The sequence below is a fragment of the Diceros bicornis genome, chromosome 5, assembly GCF_020826845.1.
Source record: "Diceros bicornis minor isolate mBicDic1 chromosome 5, mDicBic1.mat.cur, whole genome shotgun sequence".
In the NCBI taxonomy this organism is placed as follows: Eukaryota; Metazoa; Chordata; class Mammalia; order Perissodactyla; family Rhinocerotidae; genus Diceros; species Diceros bicornis.
In genome coordinates, this window is record NC_080744.1 from 94,734,789 (window position 1) to 94,752,716 (window position 17,928).

Genomic DNA, 17,928 nt, shown 5'->3' on the forward strand with positions numbered 1-17,928 from the left:
CTCCATGGTGGAATTTGAAGCCACAGTTTAGCAGAATAGGAAGCAGAGTGATACTCTTTGGAAAAGGAGGATAAAGGGGTCAGTACTGAGAAGCTGGCCCCGGGCGTTGCCCCTCCCCCAGACCTTCCAGCAGCGTCTCCCATTGCATCAACCTGACCTGCTCAGGGCCTGCAGAACTCACCAATGGGTGCCTACCCCTCCCGGCTGTGCAGCTCCCAGTTCGAGGGTCCAGGTCAAGGTGTCCTCCAAGAATGTGTTTTTTCAGTAAATCAAGGGCATTGGTGTTTTCCAGCTGTGACATGCCCTGAATCCACGGTACTTGTCTGTCCTAGCCAGCTAAACAGCTTCTCTAGGATTGAGGTCCCCTGGGCAGTTGTCCTGCTTACCTAGAACCCTCTGAGCTGCATGCTGAGAACACTGTCTATTCCAAGGGACACAGAGATGTGCCTGCATCCCTTACCTTTGTACAGCATAATATGTTTTGCAACATTCATTTGCTTCTGTTGTCATTGAATTCTTACAAAACCCTGTGAAGTAAGCGCTATTCTAGTCAAATTTTACAGAGAAGGAAACTAGAATAGATTAGGTGACTCGCCAAAGTCCACAAAGCTGGTGAGGAGGAGATACTGCTTTTTGTCTCTGCAGCATCCGATGCTGCTTGCTTCTGCCTGCGTCTCCTGTGTTACTGTGGCACTAACAGTTTTCTAGAAAAACCCGACTCTTTCACAACAACTCCATGCTTTTGCATATGCTATTTTCCCTATATAGAAAGTCTTTAATCCTTCTTTTTTAAAGAAAATTAATTTTTATTTTATCAAATTAATACATATACATAATTTAAGACTTCATATTATACTAAAAGGCATGTATCAAAATACAGCAGTTCATCCCTCTCACCAATTTGTCTTCCCAGAAGCAACTGTTTTCAGCTTTTAGCTGTTTCTTCTGGTGTATATACATTTCCATAATGTGAGTAATATGTGAATACTGCTGACTTTTGAGTCTTCGCGCTTAGGTGCTATCTAGCCTTCCTGTTAGAGTAGATGAGGAATTAGCTCTCTTTACCATCATTTTCTCTGCTTCTCCTCACTTATCTTCTCAATACAATTATATCATAATTTTTGCTTAAATCAGTATTTACTACTTACCTTATTATGCTTATACAGCATTATTCATAACTGAACATTCTAGTATACTATGATTATATTTCTTTCTTCTGTTTTTCCTAAGGTTAGTACATTCCTTAATTTTTCATTTAATTTGTTTTTTGGTATCTATTGCTCATTTTTCTTACACCTTCTAATAGCCTCTTAATACAATTTTCTACAATGCCATCAGATTCTGTCAGTTACCTTCCTGGGGGATATCCCTGTTGGAGATCTCTGTTCTTCTTCTATCTGATCTGGTGGCCTTTTAGGCCTGAAACACAGCTGTTATCCTGGGTCTTCCCTTTGCCTTTCTCCTGGGTTTGATTCTGTTTCCTGGATCTCATGTCTTCTTTTTTCTTGGTTTACTCTCTGGCTTTATTGAACTACATCCTCGAGAAGTTTCCCCAGGCCCTAAAGGTGGTACAGCAGCAGGAGGCATTGTGATGACAAGCTCTCAGTCTGTCTCCTCTTTGAGTCCTTCTGCTCCAATATGACCCAGTTGCTCTCTGCGTCTGGCGCACAGCTGATATCCTAGGATCTCCCTTCACCATCATCCTGTTGATCCCCCTGACCTCTCTCCTGTGATGGATTTCCTGTTTTTTGTATTCCACATTTTTCTCTGTCTCGATTTACATTTTTGTTTTGGTAACTTCCTAGGAAGAGTCTGTGGGAAGTAAATGTTAGATGGCTTGTGTCTGAAAATGTCTTTTTTTCTACTTTACTCTTGATGGAGAGTTTGACTGAGTATAGAATTCTAAATTGAAAATAATTTCCTCCAGAATTTTGAAGACATTGCTGCATTGCCTTCTTGCTTCCAATGTTACTGTTTGAAGCAGGAAGACAGTTTGATTCCTAATTCTTTGTATGAGACTGGTTTTTCTCTCTGGAAGCTTGTGAGAATGTTCTGATATTTAATAATGATGTATCTTGATATGGGTCATTCTGGGTCATGCTTGGACACTTTCAATCCGGAAACTAATGGCCTTTGGTTCAGGGAAATTTGAGGGGTTTTTTTTTTGTGTGTGTGTGAGGAAGATTAGCCCTGAGCTAACGTCTGATACCAATCCTCCTGTTTTTGCTGAGGGAGATTGGCCCTGGGCTAACATCCGTGCCCATCTTTCTCTACTTTATATGGGACACTGCCACAGCGTGACTTGACAAGCGGTGCAGCGGTGCACACCTGGGATCCAAACCTGCGAACCCCAGGCTGCCGCGGAAGCAGAGCACATGCACTTAACCACTGTGCCACCGGGCCAGCCCCAAGAGGTTATTTTGATGTTGATTTCTTCCTCCCTTTTTCTCTGTTCTTTCTTTCTGGATCTCTGTTGTGTGGGTATCTGCTCCCCTGGACTCATTCTTTTATTTTCTTATCCTTTCTTCCCCTTTCATCTATTTGTCTTTTTGTTCTACTTTCTGGGAGATGTCCTCAATGTTATCTTTCTACTTTTCTATTGGATTTTTAATTTCTAAGAGCTCTTTTTTAATCCTTTTCTATAGTAGCCATTTCTTTTCATGAATGTAATATCTTCTCTTAGCTCTCTGAGACTAGTAATGATCGTTTTCTAAAAGTTTCCTTCTCCCTGCATAGTTTGTGTTTTTTCCAATTTGCTTTTTTCTATTTAATTGTTTTGGTCCTTAATCTTCTATTTATAGGCTTTCTTCAGATATCAAAGAATCAGATAATGATTAAGAGTGGGATACTAAAGAGCTGATTGGAAGTTCTGAGCAAGTAGGAGGGGCCTGAATACTTGGATTTTCACCGTAGGGTGATCTGGTAGCCACTGTTGGAAACTGATAAAATAAGTTTCATTAGTTCCTTCCTCTTGGACTAGCTAGATTCCCTAGTGAGTACTCTTCTAGTATCTTGCCTGGACAGTAAAGGTTTTCTGGGAGCTATGCAGATTAGAGAGTTGAGTGGGCTCTCAGCATAAAGCATTTATTTTATGTATATGGTTCTTACATTTTTCTGTTTTCCATAAAGTAGTCATGTCCTCAACTGTGCTGGCTTACCCTCAGGGCAGAGTTTTATGTTTCCAGATACTAAACCTCACCTTTGGCCATGATGGGGAAGGAGCAGTTACCCAGTGGTATGGAGTGGGTGAGGGGATTCAGAGATCTGATTGTTTTTCAAGCAACTTTTAGCCTCTCCTCCTTCCCTTTACCCCTGTTCCAGAGGTACATTCAGATTGTTGTTGCGTTGATTGCTCTCCTTGCCTGTTCTCCTCTTCATTGTGGTTTTATATCTTTTAATAAAACTCTCTTTAGTGTAGTCTTAGTGGATTTTGGGGAGAGAGTGAAAATAGATGGTATGCTCATTCTGCCTTTTACCTAGAAGCCTACTCCTTCTTTGCCTGGCAAGTTCCTTCTCATCTTTCAAAGCCCAGCTCAAACAGCTCATCCTCCAGGAGGTCATTGGAGCATTTCCACGGAGAGCTCCTGCTCCGTGTTCCATGGCAGTTTCTTTGTTTATACATCTCTTCCGCCAACAAGAACATGAGATCTGTGAGGATAGAGCACACACCTGACACGTCATGCCTCTCTGGAGCAGGCACAAAGAAGGCGCTTGGTACATATTTGCCAAATGACCACAGAGAAACCTGACCTCCTGATGACAAAATCAGTGTCTTCCACTTTCCACACTGCCTGTTTATTTCAGCTGCATCTTTGGTACCTTGGCAACAGTAGCTGCTGTGAGGGCCTTGGACCACTTGAGAGATGCAGGCATCAGAGATGGCTCTCCCTTCTCTCCTTCTTCCATTCTGTCCTTTGTAGCCATGAACTCTGAGAGCAGCATGGAGAAGCCAGACATGAGTCTGACTTATAGAATCTTGGGGTATTTTATTGAAGACCCCCTGGGTCATCATGGGAGTAAGCTTTTCTCTGTTTCAAGCCCAGCCCAAAGGGCAAACTTTCATCCCTCAGTTGGCATATCACTTATGTCTCATGATGACCAGCCAGGGCCAAGGTCTTCTGCTCAGGAGTGCTTACCATGCTGAGATCTACAACACTACCAGTTAAGGCTGTAAGATTTCCAGGGTTCTAGCTATCTCTAACATCCAAACCTTAGTCCATTGTTGTACCTAACTCCCTCCTTCCCCCTCCTCGCCCCCACATAAATAAAAAATCTCAGGTTACCTGAGTTTTATGTAGCAGATTAGGAAAGAGGTCTCTATGATCACCATAGTACACTGTAAATAAGCCATTTCCAATTAGCAAGGAGAAAATGTAGACTGTAGGAGAGGAAAAAGGGGGAGGGGGAAGGGTATGCAGAAAGATCAGAGAACAAAGGAAACAGGGTTAGAAAATGGGTCTCTGCAGTCTGGAAAGGTGGGTGGTGGATGGATCTGTGGCTGAGACTGGCCTCCGTGTGAGACTGGTGTGGTGATCCCGGCTCGTCTTTGTGGAGATAGAGTGACCACATTGTCTCTCTTCCTCCCACCCTACTGGTAGCGTTCCTTAAACTAAGCTGTGATGAGTCAGCCCCACCAGAGCCCTGTCAAGAGCAGGCGATGCTTTCCTGGTAGATCAGAACCTACTCCAGGTGAGGGAGAGGAGTCGGTGCTGCTTCCCCTGCTGGCTGAGCTGTGAGGGAAGCTCTTGGGGGCTTGGAGGAATAATGTACGACCCTGAGGTTCTTCCCTCTCAGATTGGGCATATGGGAGGATAGTGGGCCTTGACTGGGCCTTTTGGCTCCTGTCTCCCCCAGGGGCCCCTCTGGCCAGAGTGCTACTGTCCTCCTTGAGGCTGCCCATCTCTGTCCAGCAGAGTGGCCCCCGTCCCCCACTCTCCTCAACTCTGTTGTAGACTCTGTGTTGGGGTGTGTGTGTGTGTGTGTGTGTGTATGTGCGTGCGTATGTCGGGGCAGCAGGAAGAAGCAGCAGCAGCAGTGGCTGGACAGAGGGACTGAGCCTTTGGATAGAACCAAGTTCCTAAAGAAACATTTTTAGAGAAATAAGTCTAATATAATGACTGCTGGGCCGGCCCCGTGGCTTAGTGGTTAAGAGCGCGTGCTCCGCTGCTGGTGGCCCGGGTTCGGATCCCGGGCGCGCACCGACACACCGCTTCTCCGGCCATGCTGAGGCCACGTCCCACATACAGCAACTAGACGGATGTGCAGCTATGACATACAACTATCTACTGGGGCTTTGGGGGGAAAATAAATAAATAAATAAAATTAAAAAAATAAATAAATAAAATAAAAATAAAATACAGTTCATGTTATCCATGGGACAAGGAAATGTTTTCTCCCCAAATAAAGTTGTTTCCAAAATCCATTGTTGCCGTGGATCCCAGAGCTGTCAGGTTGGCCCCTACTTTGTGAAGAGGCACCAGAGGGTGGCATGGGGGCTGAGGCACCAGCCTTGGGGCTGTGGGGTCCATTCAACGTCCCCCTCCTTGCCCTATCCCTCCCCTTTGCCCCAGCCTGACTGAACTCAGATGACCTGGAGGCTGAGGCCCTAGTGGGCTGTTGTGGGTCAGGGAGGCTCTGGGCTGGGCCCTCGCAGGGTGAGATCATCCCACGGGATGGTGAGGACACCTGTGCTGGCCCTGGCCACATGCACAGTGATGTAACCAGGGGCTTTAGCTCACAGTGGAAACATGGGGCTCGCTTTACAGTCAGGGCTGCCCAGAGTTTGTTCCTGGCTGACCCAGCTGCAGCTTTGCCTCCCTTGCTCCCTCTTCCTGTACATAGGTCCCCAGCATGCCCTTTGCTTTCCACCCCCACATTCTACTGTCGCAGTTCCTTCGTCAGGTGTTCCCGTCCTACCCACCTCTTGTTTGGATGTTCGCTCATTCCCTTACTGATTCATCTAGCAGATTTTTGTTAAGTAGCTGCCAAGTGCCAGGCACTGTCTTAGGTGGTGGGGGTATAGCAGTAAAGAAGATAAGCCTCCTGCTCACATGGGACATAAGTCTAGCAGTGGAGACAGACAAGAAGTAGTCAGTTACAGTCTCGTGATTAGTGTTGTGAAGAGGAAGTGCAGGCACTGAATCCACATTTTCTGAAATTCTGCCCACCCTTCAAGGCCAGTTTAAATGCCACTCATGCCATAAAGCCTTTCCTGATTCCCCAGACAGAGGTGCTTGCTCCCTTCTCTGCACCCTGAGCACTTAGTGCATTACTTCATTTATTCATCTATAAATGCTTAATGAGTGTTGATTCCATACCAGGCACCATGTATTCTAGGAACTGGGACACAGCAGTGAAAAACACAGATAAGTCATGGAGCTGACATTTCCATGGCCGGGTGGAGGGGATGGACATAAACTAACAAACTCATCCAGGTAGCAATGCATTCTCTGAGGAAAAATAAACATGGTAAGAGGGAAAGAAGTTCCAGGGAGAGAGAGTTGTTGTGTTACACAGGTGGGCAGGGAAGACCTCTCTGAGGAGGTAATGTACAGAGACTGAAAGAATTGAGGTGTGATGCTCGCATGGTATGTTAGAGGCGAACCAGCAGGAACGTGTGACTGGGGTGCAGCAAGCAAGGCAGAGGAGATGAGGCTGGCGCGGTAATGGGGCCCAGATCGTGAGGGCTGTAATGAAATGGGAACTATGGGAGTGTTCTGAGTAGAGGAGTGCCATGGCCTGACTTTATTTTAAAAGGCTTACTCTGGCTGCTGTGTTGAGAACAGGCTGGAGAGAGACCAGGATGGAAGTAGTGAGGTCGGTGAGGAGGTTATTGCAGAAATTGAGGTGTGAGGTGATGGTGATGGGCCAGGCTGGTGGTGGGGAATGGCAAGAAGTGATCAGATTCTGGACATATTCTGAAGAGAGGGCCCATAGGGTTGTCTGATGTAGTGAACATGAGAAAAAGAAAGGAATGCAAGATTATCTCCAGGTTTTTGGCCTGAGTCAAATTAGAAGGATGAAGTTGCCATTTATTGAGATATGTAGGAACTGGCTTGGACAGGGGAATAAGAAGTTTGGCTTGGGATATGTTTGATACCTATTAGACCTCCAAGTGGAGATGTCACGTACATAGTCAGAAATAAGAACCAGGAGTTCAGGGGAGAGGTCTAGGCTGGAGATACAAATATGGAAGTCATGAGCGTACAGGTATATTTAAAGGCCACAGGACAGGATTAGATCCTCTAGGATATAGGGATAGAGAATGGAAAATGGTTCTGAGGCCTGAGCCCTGGGGCATTTAACATTTACAGGCCTAGGTGGTGAGGGGGGATGGGTGAAAGAGATGAAGAAAGGTGGCCAGTGAAGTAGGAAGAGCACTCGGAAGGAGTGGTGTCCAGAAGCAAGTGAGGAAAAGGTTTCAGGATGCAGGGTCAATGCTGATAGATTGGGTAGATGAGGCATAAGAATCGCCAGTGGCTTTGGCAATGCGAATCATAGGTGACCTTGACAAGAGCAATTCTGGTGCAGTGGTAGGTACAAAAGCCTGACTGGAGGAGAGAAAGTGAAGACAGTGAGAGCAGACAACTCTTTCAAAGAATTTCCTATAAAGAAGAGAGCAGAGAAATGGGGGCAAGAGCTAGAGGAGGATGTGGGGTCAAATGAAGTTCTTTTTAAAGAAGGGAGACAGTGCAGCAGGCCTATATGCTAACGGTAATGATATAATAGAGAGGAAACGTTTGATGATGCAGAAGAGAGCAGAAATAATTGTTGGAGAGATGTCCTTGATGAGACAAGAGGAGATGGGATCCATTGAGGGCAGCTCTAGATAGGCGTGCAGTTTATCCAGACAGTAGAGAAGGCAGAGCATGTGTGAACAGATGAGGGGGCATCCCTGCCTTGTGTGGGGATCTGTCTTCTCTCTTCTACTGTACAATAGGTTCCCTGAGAGCAAAGACCCTGTCTGTCAAGCTTCTATATCTTCATAACCCTAGCTTGGCAGTCAGAACATACTTAATGTATGTATTTGAGGGAATATATATTGAGTCTTTGATTTCTAATAAATATTGTAAATCAAATTGGTATCAGCTTAAGAAGTGAAGCAGAATTCATTGGTAAGTCTAGATGGGCTTCTTACGGAATTGACAAGTAGTGCAGCTGTGCCCAGGCAAGGAATGGAGCCAGGATTTGGAAGGATGTTGGGAGTCTCTCTGCCTCCCATCTCTTATTCTATCCTGAACATCAACTTCATCTTTCCATCTGGCTACAGACCAGCTTTGTCTGCTTCTCAGTCCATGTGGTAGAACATGTTTGTACCTCTTAGAAGTTATATTTCGAGACACAAGGGTAGACTGTCTCTAGGTCCTAATTCCCAAATCCTAAATCAAAGAATTGGATTAGATCAACTGATTGGGTGTCCATTACTGGACCAATCAGCTATGTGGCTAGGGAGGCAGGGCCATGTTTCTCTACCAGTTGGAAACTCTCCTTGTGGGTAGGGAAGTCCCTCTCCTTGAGGGCTGGAAGTCCCCAGAGAGGAGAGGCTGGAAAGACACCTCAATCGGTCTCATAGCAGTGAATGAGTAGGTAGATAGGTGTTGATGGGTGGCTAGAGGGATGATGGATGAATGGATGGATGGATGGATGAATGGATGAATGGATGGATGTTTCAGCTGTGCCATCAAATAATACTAACAGCTCAGGATCCTGGAGTGAAAGAAGGAGGGCTCTTGGCAGTGGTGTTGGTGTTGGGGTATTGGGGGGAGACTTCTAAGGATAGAACTCTTACTATAGTTGAGGATGTAGAACAGACTGCTGAAGAAAGGAAGCTTATTACTACCAGCCAAGGCTTTCTGGAAACTCCTTGCTTCCTTTCTTACCGGGAAGCTAGGAAGTTTCTCCTCCATATTTGCCTTCCAGCTGCTGAAGAGGAATAGTTTTCAGCTTTGACAGGCCTAGCTTCTAAAAATAAGCTGAGCCATATGATAGCCCTGTTCTTCCAGCAAGCCTGGGGCAGGTGGGCTGATCCAGTCCTTTCAGGTAGTCTAGAGAAGCCATGGCATCCTTTTCTCTCCTCTGACTATTTTGGAACTGGTCTTCCTGCAACCCAAATCTCCTGCTTCCTTCTTAGGATACCCGGAGCCAGAGGTGACCTGGTACAAGGACGACACAGAGCTGGACCGTTACTGTGGCTTGCCAAAATACGAGATCACTCATCAGGGCAACCGCCACACACTGCAGCTCTACAGGTGAGGGAGAGGGGCCTGTTCTACTTCCTCTGCCCTCCTGAGGGTCCTATGGCCCAAGCCTGCCCTCAGAAATGGAGTCAGCTGGATGAAGATGCCCAGGCAGGATCTAGGAGTGGAGGGCAGGGTTCTGCTACTGAGTTGAACCACCTGGTGAACTGTGTCTGCTTGCCAGTGTCGGGGATCTCCTAAGGCCAGGGTGGGGTATTTCTCACAGCCAGAAAGCTGAGCTCAACCAGAGGAGGTCCTGACCCATAGAAACATTTTCCATGAGGTCAGCTGTCAAAAAAAGCTCCTGTGTCATCCTTACTTCACAAGGGGCTGTGTGGGTCACGTGCTTCTGAAGGGAGCTGTCCTGGGCCCCAAGTCTAATCCCTTCTGGAACAGCATGACCTTGGTCAGCTCCCACCCTCTTGCTGGCCTCAATTTCCTCAACTGTAATGGAGAATGTTGGATGTGGTGATGTCTGAGGTGGGGCATGGCGCTCAGGGTAGGACCTGCAGGGGGTAGTACGGCATGTTCAACTCTGAGAGGCTCTGGCTGTGGGGATTGGGAGCCTCTCACCTTCCAGGAGGGGAGAGTTGGCATCTCATGCTCCTACCTCTAGGTGTCAAGAAGAAGATGCCGCCATCTACCAGGCCTCTGCCCGGAACACCAAGGGCATTGTGTCCTGCTCTGGGGTCCTGGAGGTGGGCACCATGACTGAGTACAAGATCCACCAGCGGTGGTTCGCCAAGCTGAAGCGCAAGGCTGCGGCAAAGATGCGTGAGATTGAGCAGAGCTGGAAGCACGGGAAGGAGGCTGTGGGAGAGGCAGACACTCTGCGCAAGCTCAGCCCTGACCGCTTCCAGCGAAAGCGGCGGCTGAATGGGGCTGAGGTGCCAGTGCCCTCGGCCCCTACCAGGGAGGCTGAGGACGGGACCCTGGTGGCTTGGCAGGGGGGAGAGACTGAGCCTGGTCAGCATCCAGGTTTGGGCCTGATCAACAGTTTTGCTCCTGGAGAGGTGACCACCAACGGGGAGGCTGTCCCAGAGAATGGGGAGGATGGAGAGCGTGGCCTGTTGACATACATCTGTGAGGCCATGGAGCTGGGGCCTCAGAGAGCCCCCAAAAAGGAGTCTCGGGCCAAGAAGAAAAAGAAAGATGAGGAACCTAAGCAAGGTCTATGGAAGCCAGAGTTAGAGAATGCAGCTCGAAGCCACCATTCTTCTGAAAACCGTGTCCCCAGTTCAAACAAGCCTGACTCCTGTGGGACACACAGGCCGATGGACATGGAGCAGGTTCAGACCCAGCCCAGAGGCAGGGCTGCACGGGGGCCTAGGTCCTCTGGAGTTGGTAACACCAGGAAGCCAGCCTCTGCTGTGGGCACTCAAGACCAGGCCCAGAATGCCCCCGCCCCTGTCCCAGGCCCAGACCAGGAAATGTATTTCTCCCTGAAGGATTTGTACCTGGAGAGTACCCTGGCAGTCAGGCCTCAGAGGGAGGAGGGGTCCCAGACCCCAAGTGGCAGGGCACCTGGGGAGATGCCCTCAAGAAAGGTACCCAGCGAGGCTAAAAGTGAGAGGGGGCCTGCTGCCCCTGGCCAGCCCACGCCCTCAGCCTCTCAGCCGAGTAGGCCTTTCAACAGGAAGAGATTTGCCCCTCCGAAGCCCAAAGGGGAGCCCACCACCAACAGCAAGCCTGATTCTTCCCTGAGTCAAGCTTCAGAACCTGGGGCCCAGAGCTTAGGGAAGGCCCCGCCTCAATCCTCTGCCCAAGTGCCCACACCCCCTGCCCGGCGGAGACATGGCACCCAGGACAGCCCCCTGCAGGGGCGAGCCAGCCATAGAACTCCAGGAGAGGTAAGTGTGGGTGTTGGGTGCCTGGAGGCCGCTCTGGGAAGCTGACCTCATGGAAACTCTTGCTGCAACACCTCGGCAGCCAGAGAGCAGTGTGCTATTTATAGAAGGGGGTGGGGTGGGGATGGAGTGCCAGCCAGGAGCAAGGGACCACAGGCCTGGCCCTTACCCCAGCCAATCCCCATATGCCAGGTATGAGGGCAGCACAGCCTGACTGTGACCCTCTCCTCTGACAGCATCGGAGTTCATGGCCAAGGGGACTGTGCCCCAGAGGGAGGTGGAGGAAGGTGATGTTCTTTGGGGAGGAAAGGGCCAGTAGAAAGTTTTCTGTGGGCTCTATTGAGTCAACAGTGTTTCATGGGGGACACTGAGGAGCAGGAGTGTGTGTAGTATGCAGTGGGTGTCTACCTGGATGCTCATTAGAAGATTTTTAAAATGTCAAATCTCTAGGAAATTCTGGTTTAATCTGGGTTTTTATCTAAGATTTTGGAGTCAGGTATACCTATGTGCAAATCTGACTATCCTTAACATTGTTTGATCTTGGGCAAGTCTTAAAATCAGAATAATAATAATACCTACTTCATAGGGCTGTTGTACGAATCAGAGTGCTTAGCACAGGGCCTGGTGCATAAATAAATAGCAGTAGGTATAAGATATTACTGTTGTGGGGCCAGCCCCGTGGCTTAGCAGTTAAGTGCGCATGCTTTGCTACTGGCGGCCCGGGTTTGGATCCCGGGCGTGCACCGACGCACGGCTTCTCCGGCCACGCTGAGGCGGCATCCCACATACAGCAACTAGAAGGATGTGCAACTATGACATACAACTATCTACTGGGGCTTTGGGGAGAAAAGGGGAAAAAAAAGGAGGAGGATTGGCAATAGATGTTAGCATAGGGCCAGTCTTCCTCAGCAAAAAGAGGAGGATTGGCCTGGATGTTAGCTCAGGGCTGATCTTCCTCACACACACACACCACACAAAAAGATATTACTGTTGTGGGAGAGAGAGGCAAACTGTTTTACCTGGGAAGAGGAGTGCCATCATTTTCTGGGGATCAGGTAGCCAACAGAGAAAAGATGATGTTTTGTGTGGAGACAGGGGTAAGGGATATCCACTATTCAAAGAAAGAGGCAGATGGGTGACAGCATTAAGGAGTTTGATGGGAGGAGAAAGAGAGGGAGGAGTGGGATTGAGAGGATTGACAGAAGGGAAAGTTTGTCCCATTTGGCCAGTGTTTCTTGTTTCAGGGGGCAGAGGGCAGGCAGTATTTCACAGGAGTTTAGGGAGACAGTGTTTTATAGTGGGGTAGAAAGAAGACAGTACTTCTTATGAGTGGCAGAAAGAAAAAGTGTTTCAAGAGTGGGGGTGGGGTGGATAAAATAGATGGGATATACTTATACCAAGAAATTATTGGTTGTTTATCTGAAATTCAAATTTAACTGGTGTCCTGTATTTCTTTTTGCTGAGTCTGGCAACCCTAAGTGGAGACAGCAGTGGGGTGGGAACTAAGATGAGACTGTTTCTTGGGGTGGAGGAAGCAGGAACTTGGGTCCCAGGAAACAGGAGGGGCAGCTGAAAGCAGTGTTTCACAGGGGTCGGGGCAGAGGACAGAGGGCTTCTTGGAACAGTGAAGGGAAACACATGAGGGACAAACTGCTACAGCACCTCATGGAGGGCCGAGGGAAAGGATGCTTCATGGAGAACAGGGAGGGGCTGCCTTTCCTGGGGAGAGAGCTTTCATGGGGGAAGGAGGGACCAGTTTCAAGGGTGATCAGGGGCAATGGTTTCGTTTCAGTGGGTTCTGAGGTTAGTCTGTCAGGACAGCAGTTCAGAGGGCTTTGGCGTGGGGCAGCCCTCAAACCAGATTCTCTGGAATCTGTGCATGACCTCACCCCCATGCTTGGTCTCAGGATATTTCGACAGCTGTGTGTGGTGAGTTCCTAGTGGCCCACATGGGTCTGCTCCATGTCCTGACAGCCGGCCTTAGTGTAGGGATGGCCCTCATGGGCCCCTAGGGAGCTCATTTGGGAAGTGACCAGGCTGGCGGCCAAGTCTGTGGGTGAATCTGGCTTCTCCTCCCACAGTGGTGGGGAACCCCACAGCCAGGACGGCTGCACCCTCCTGGAGGGCCCTCTTTGCCTTTCAAAGGTGAGAGGAGAAGGCTCTGGCGGTGCAGGCACAAGGCTGTCTGTGGTGGTTCCACGGTTCCTACAAAATGTTTGTGAGGCTTTTATTTTATTTTTTTATACTTAAAAAAATTGTGAAGGGCTGGCCTAGTGGCGCAGTGGTTAAGTTTATGCGCTCTGCTTCAGCGGCCTGGGGTTCACAGGCCCGGATCCGGGGCGCGGACCTATGCACGACTTATCAAGCCATGCTGTGGCAGCGTCCCATAGAAAGTAGAGGAAGATGGGCACACATGTTAGCCCAGGGCCAGTCTTCCTCAGCAAAAAGATGAGGATTGGCATTGGATGTTAGCTCAGGGCTAATCTTCCTCGACAACAACAACAAAAATTGTAAAATGTATCATACATGTGAAAAATGCATTTAACATCTATGTATATTTTGAAGCTGCTGCTTTTTAGTGGGTGAATTTGATTGGTTTTTCATATTTTCGTTCTACCAAACCTTTTATTAAAAAACTTTATTTTTCGGGGCCGGCCAGGTGGTGCAAGCGGTTAAGTGCGTGTGCTCTGCTTCGGCAGCCCGGGGTTCGCAGGTTCAGATCCTGGGCACGCACTGACGCCTTGCTTGTCAAGCCATGCTGTGGCGGCGTCTCATATAAAGTGGAGGAAGATGGGCATGCATGTTAGCCGAGGGCCAATCTTCTTCAGCAAATAAGAGGAGGTTTGGGATTGGATGTTAGCTCAGGGCTGATCTTCCTCACAAAAACAAAAAACAAACTTTATTTTTCTGGTTATGAAAGAAACACATGGTCATAGTAGAAAATATGGAGGGAAACCCTAAAGATTCAAAGCAGAAAGTAAAAATTCACCTATAATTTTACCATCCAGAGACATCTTGGTGTAGCTACCAATCTTTTCATACATGTAGTTTTATTATTTTTAAATTTAATTTTCACTGTTATTCTAATTCAGTTTTATATCTTGCTTTCTTTACTTCTCGTTATTTCATTTTCTCATGGTTCCTAAAAGTTATCTGAAAAACTTCATTTTTAGTGATTGTATAAGATGTCACAATATGCATATTTTAACCATTTCTTCCATAGTATTTACGCTCTCCTTCCCTATATTAAGGTTAGTTAAATATTAATCTATATTTTTAAATAACTTTTGTTGTTTGAATTCCTTCATTTGACTTAAATTAATCTGGAATTGATTTGGGCGTATAATGTAGCGTCAGTATCCAGCTCAATTTTTGGTTAATAAATAGGTAATTTCCCCAATATCATTTGTGAAATATTCAACCCTTACCTATTAGTTTATGATTCTTTCTTTGTATACTAATTTTTATACACACTAAAGCCTATTTTAGTTTCTATATATACATCTATCATAATCCATTAATCTGTTTGTTGATTCTTACAACAGAATAATCTTGTTTTAATTATTGTAGCTTTAATTTCTGCCAGAGTAACCCTCTCGTACTTTTAAAATTTTTCCTAGCTATTCTTTCTTGTTTATTCCTTCAGAATAATTGTTTGAAATTCTCTGAATTCCCAATACCATTGTTTTTTTACTTTGTACCTTTACATTCACCATTTTAAAAAACTACTTTCAAAAGAAATGATGAATTATTTTTAACTAGATCAAAAGCCCATAAATCCTTTCATGGAAAACTAAAGTCAGATTTGCACTTTCAATTTCTTTGAGTAAAACTTGCTAGATATATATTTCTAAACAGCTTTACTGAGGTTTAATTTATATACCATAACATTCACCTATTTCAAGTGCACAATGTACACAGTTCAGAATTATGCAGCCATTACCACAATCCAGTTCCAGAACATTTCCATCACCCTGAAAAGGTCCTGTTCCTTTTTGCAGTTACTTCTCGTTCCCATCCTCAGACCCAGGCAATCTGCTTTCTGTTTGTAGACCATTGGTATTTTGATTGAGATTGCATTAAGTATAAGAATAATTGGGAAAAATCAATATCTTAACATTTAGCTTTCTCATCTGGGAGCATGATATTTATTTCCATGATTCAAACCTTCTTTTTTTTTACTTCTTTTTAAGTCCTGTTGTTTTCTTCATGTGGGTCCAAGATGTCTCTTGTTAAGGTTAGGTACTCTAACGCTCTCTGCTTCTGGGATATGATGCCGCTGCTCCCCTAATCTGTCTTGATTTCCTTTCCCGGGAATAAGGGGTATCTCTGGCAGCACAAGTTAGGCTTCTGTCTTGGATATGGTTGAAGAGCAAATGCTAGAATGGAGGCCTCTTGGGTTGTTAAGAATGTCCAGAGACCTTCCCCTTGAATTCAGCCATGCTGTTCAGACAGCTTTTTCCCTGGGCAGAAGCCATCTTGCCTAAATGAACTTGGGGAATGGAAACTGGCCTTCAGTGCCCTCAAAGGCTGCTTTTTAGTGTCCTAAACTGATATCCTATCTGAGACTGCCTCAGGTCTCTGGAGCTGAGGTACAGGAGTATGGGGACATGGTGGAATGCCCCATCTGCCCAGATCCTCAGAGGGGACAGTGTAGGCATGGGAGAGCTCTGCTGAATGCCTTGAGACCTCAGAGTGTTTCTTCTGGAGAAACCCTGTAAGTCCTGAGGATAGTCATCCCAAGATCTGGAAACTCCCCTCCATAATAAGGGCTCTTTGGTTTTCAGAGAATACATGAATATAAGTATCTTCTGAGACCTGTTGAAGGGAGGGGGCTTGAAGAGAGACATGATCCTTGCCTTAAGGAATTATCTAATGAATTGTGGGGACTAGACTTACACCAGACCATAAGTGCAGAGAGGATGTGATGAACAGTTAACTGCAGTGGGTTCCCAGGGAAGGAGAGTGGGGTGGTCTGCAATCACTAGGGAAGGTATCTGGGAAGAGGCCAGATTGGTTGGCAGCATGCATAGGATTTCCTACTGGAAATACCATAGTAGAAAAACATCAAATAGAATTTTTTAAAATATAAAAGAATGCCCATAATATCCCCAGATAGAAAGAAATTAGATAGTTGAAGGAGAGGAAGGAAGACATTCTGGGAAGGACAGATAGCATGAAGCAAAGGTAAGGTGGTGGGCTAGACAAGGAATGCAAAACCTGCCTGTCCTAATCTTCATGCCTGGAGGTTTAAAGCTTCTCAACACTCTTCCTTCTCTTCTGTGTCTTGTGTTCTGCTTTGGTTTGTTTAGCATTAACTGTAACGTCATTCAGGCTTGGGGGTGAAATGGAAAGGGGAGAGAACTAACATTTATTGAATATCAGCTTCTAGTAGTGCTGGGTTAGATAATTCAGACTAACTTTCCTACTGAGGACAGCTAGTAAATCTGGGAAAAATATAAAAATGTCTGCTTGAAGGCATTGGAGAGTTAACAAAGTGAAGAATTACTGGCCCAGGATCTGGGAGGAGATGGAAATCCAGAATGGTGAGCCCAACATCTGGCACAGCTTTTGTCCTGGGGTTGTTTGATACTCCAAAAGAGGAGAATGAGAGACTCAGCAGGGTTTTAGACAGTCTCATGGGATTAAGGAGACAAAAATTAGAGTCCATTATCTCAAGAGTGGTAGCCCTGGTTAACCCCCTGGTCTTTGGATTGGGACCCTGAAAGTTTGCATCCTAGGAGTGAGGGAACCAGAGGTAAATTACGCTTATAGGGATTGAGGCTTAATTCTGAGTTACCTAAGTGGTTACAAAATATCTCAATCCCTGAAGTTAGATTAAGGTGATTCAAGATACCTGGTGCCCCAAAGAAAAGCAAAGAAAAATCATCTGGAGGATGATAGCATCATTTTAAGCCTCAAATTGTTTTTAAAAAGTGTTTAAAATATAATATTTGGCACCCAAATGAAGATAAGCAGGCACACAAAGAGAAGAAAACATGAAAAAGAACTAGCAAAAACAGCAGACAGTATAATTGTGTCCACAGTGAGTTCCAACTTTTGGAATTATCAGACATGAACTATAAAACTAAAACTATACTTCCTATATTGAAGAAGGTAAAAAGACAAGATTGAAAATTTCAGCAGAGAACTAGAAACTATAAAATGTGGCAAAGACTTGAAAATGAACCAACTAGAAATCCAGAGCCAAAAAATACAATAACTAATATTAAGTTAGTTATTATGGTAATGGCAGTTCCATTTCTGGATGAGATGGAATAAACACACTCCACCCTGTATATCCCATTGAATGCAGCTAAAAACTTGGGCAAAATGCATGGTGCAGCTATTTGATGACTTTGATAAGCAAAGAGTAACAGACAGTTTGGAGAAGAAGACTAGAATTCAAAATACCACTGAACTAGCAGTGTTTACCTTTTTTTTTTTTTTCCTAGCATTCCCTGGCCTGGTCTTAATGCAATCAGAAACTCAGAAATAAGCATCACCATGGACAGAGTGAGTCCCAGAAGAAGCCCTCTAGATCAGGCTTGAGAAATAGGAAAGGGCTCCCCTGGTAGTGACAGTACTGGCAGCAGAGGCCACAGGTATCTAAAACTTTGAGGGAAGGGAACCATTCAGAGAAGCTGTGGTCCCAAGAGGGTAGAATGAACCCTGGTTGCTTTTTTTCTCTTTTGAGTATCTTCCTTGGCCCAGGACCAAGGAGTATGTGTGGAAGTATGTGACACTGAGGGGTAAATGAAGCCTCAGCTCTCTGGCCAGAGGACTGAAAAAGGGAGCCCTACAGACCCAGAAAGTACAAGGGAGATCATAGAGAGGGAGAAGGT

General features: G+C 46.2%; 1 protein-coding gene across 3 annotated transcripts in view; it reads left to right on the forward strand.

Moving 5' to 3' along the window:
* ALPK3 (alpha kinase 3) overlaps positions 1-17,928 on the forward strand; it is a 48,427-nt gene that overhangs the window by 9,819 nt on the left and 20,680 nt on the right. For all 3 annotated transcript variants that reach the window (XM_058542525.1, XM_058542526.1, XM_058542527.1), the window contains 2 exons: positions 9,131-9,248; positions 9,853-11,086. In XM_058542525.1, the coding sequence (XP_058398508.1) occupies positions 9,131-9,248; positions 9,853-11,086 (1,352 nt within the window). The remainder of the gene's footprint in view (positions 1-9,130; positions 9,249-9,852; positions 11,087-17,928) is intronic.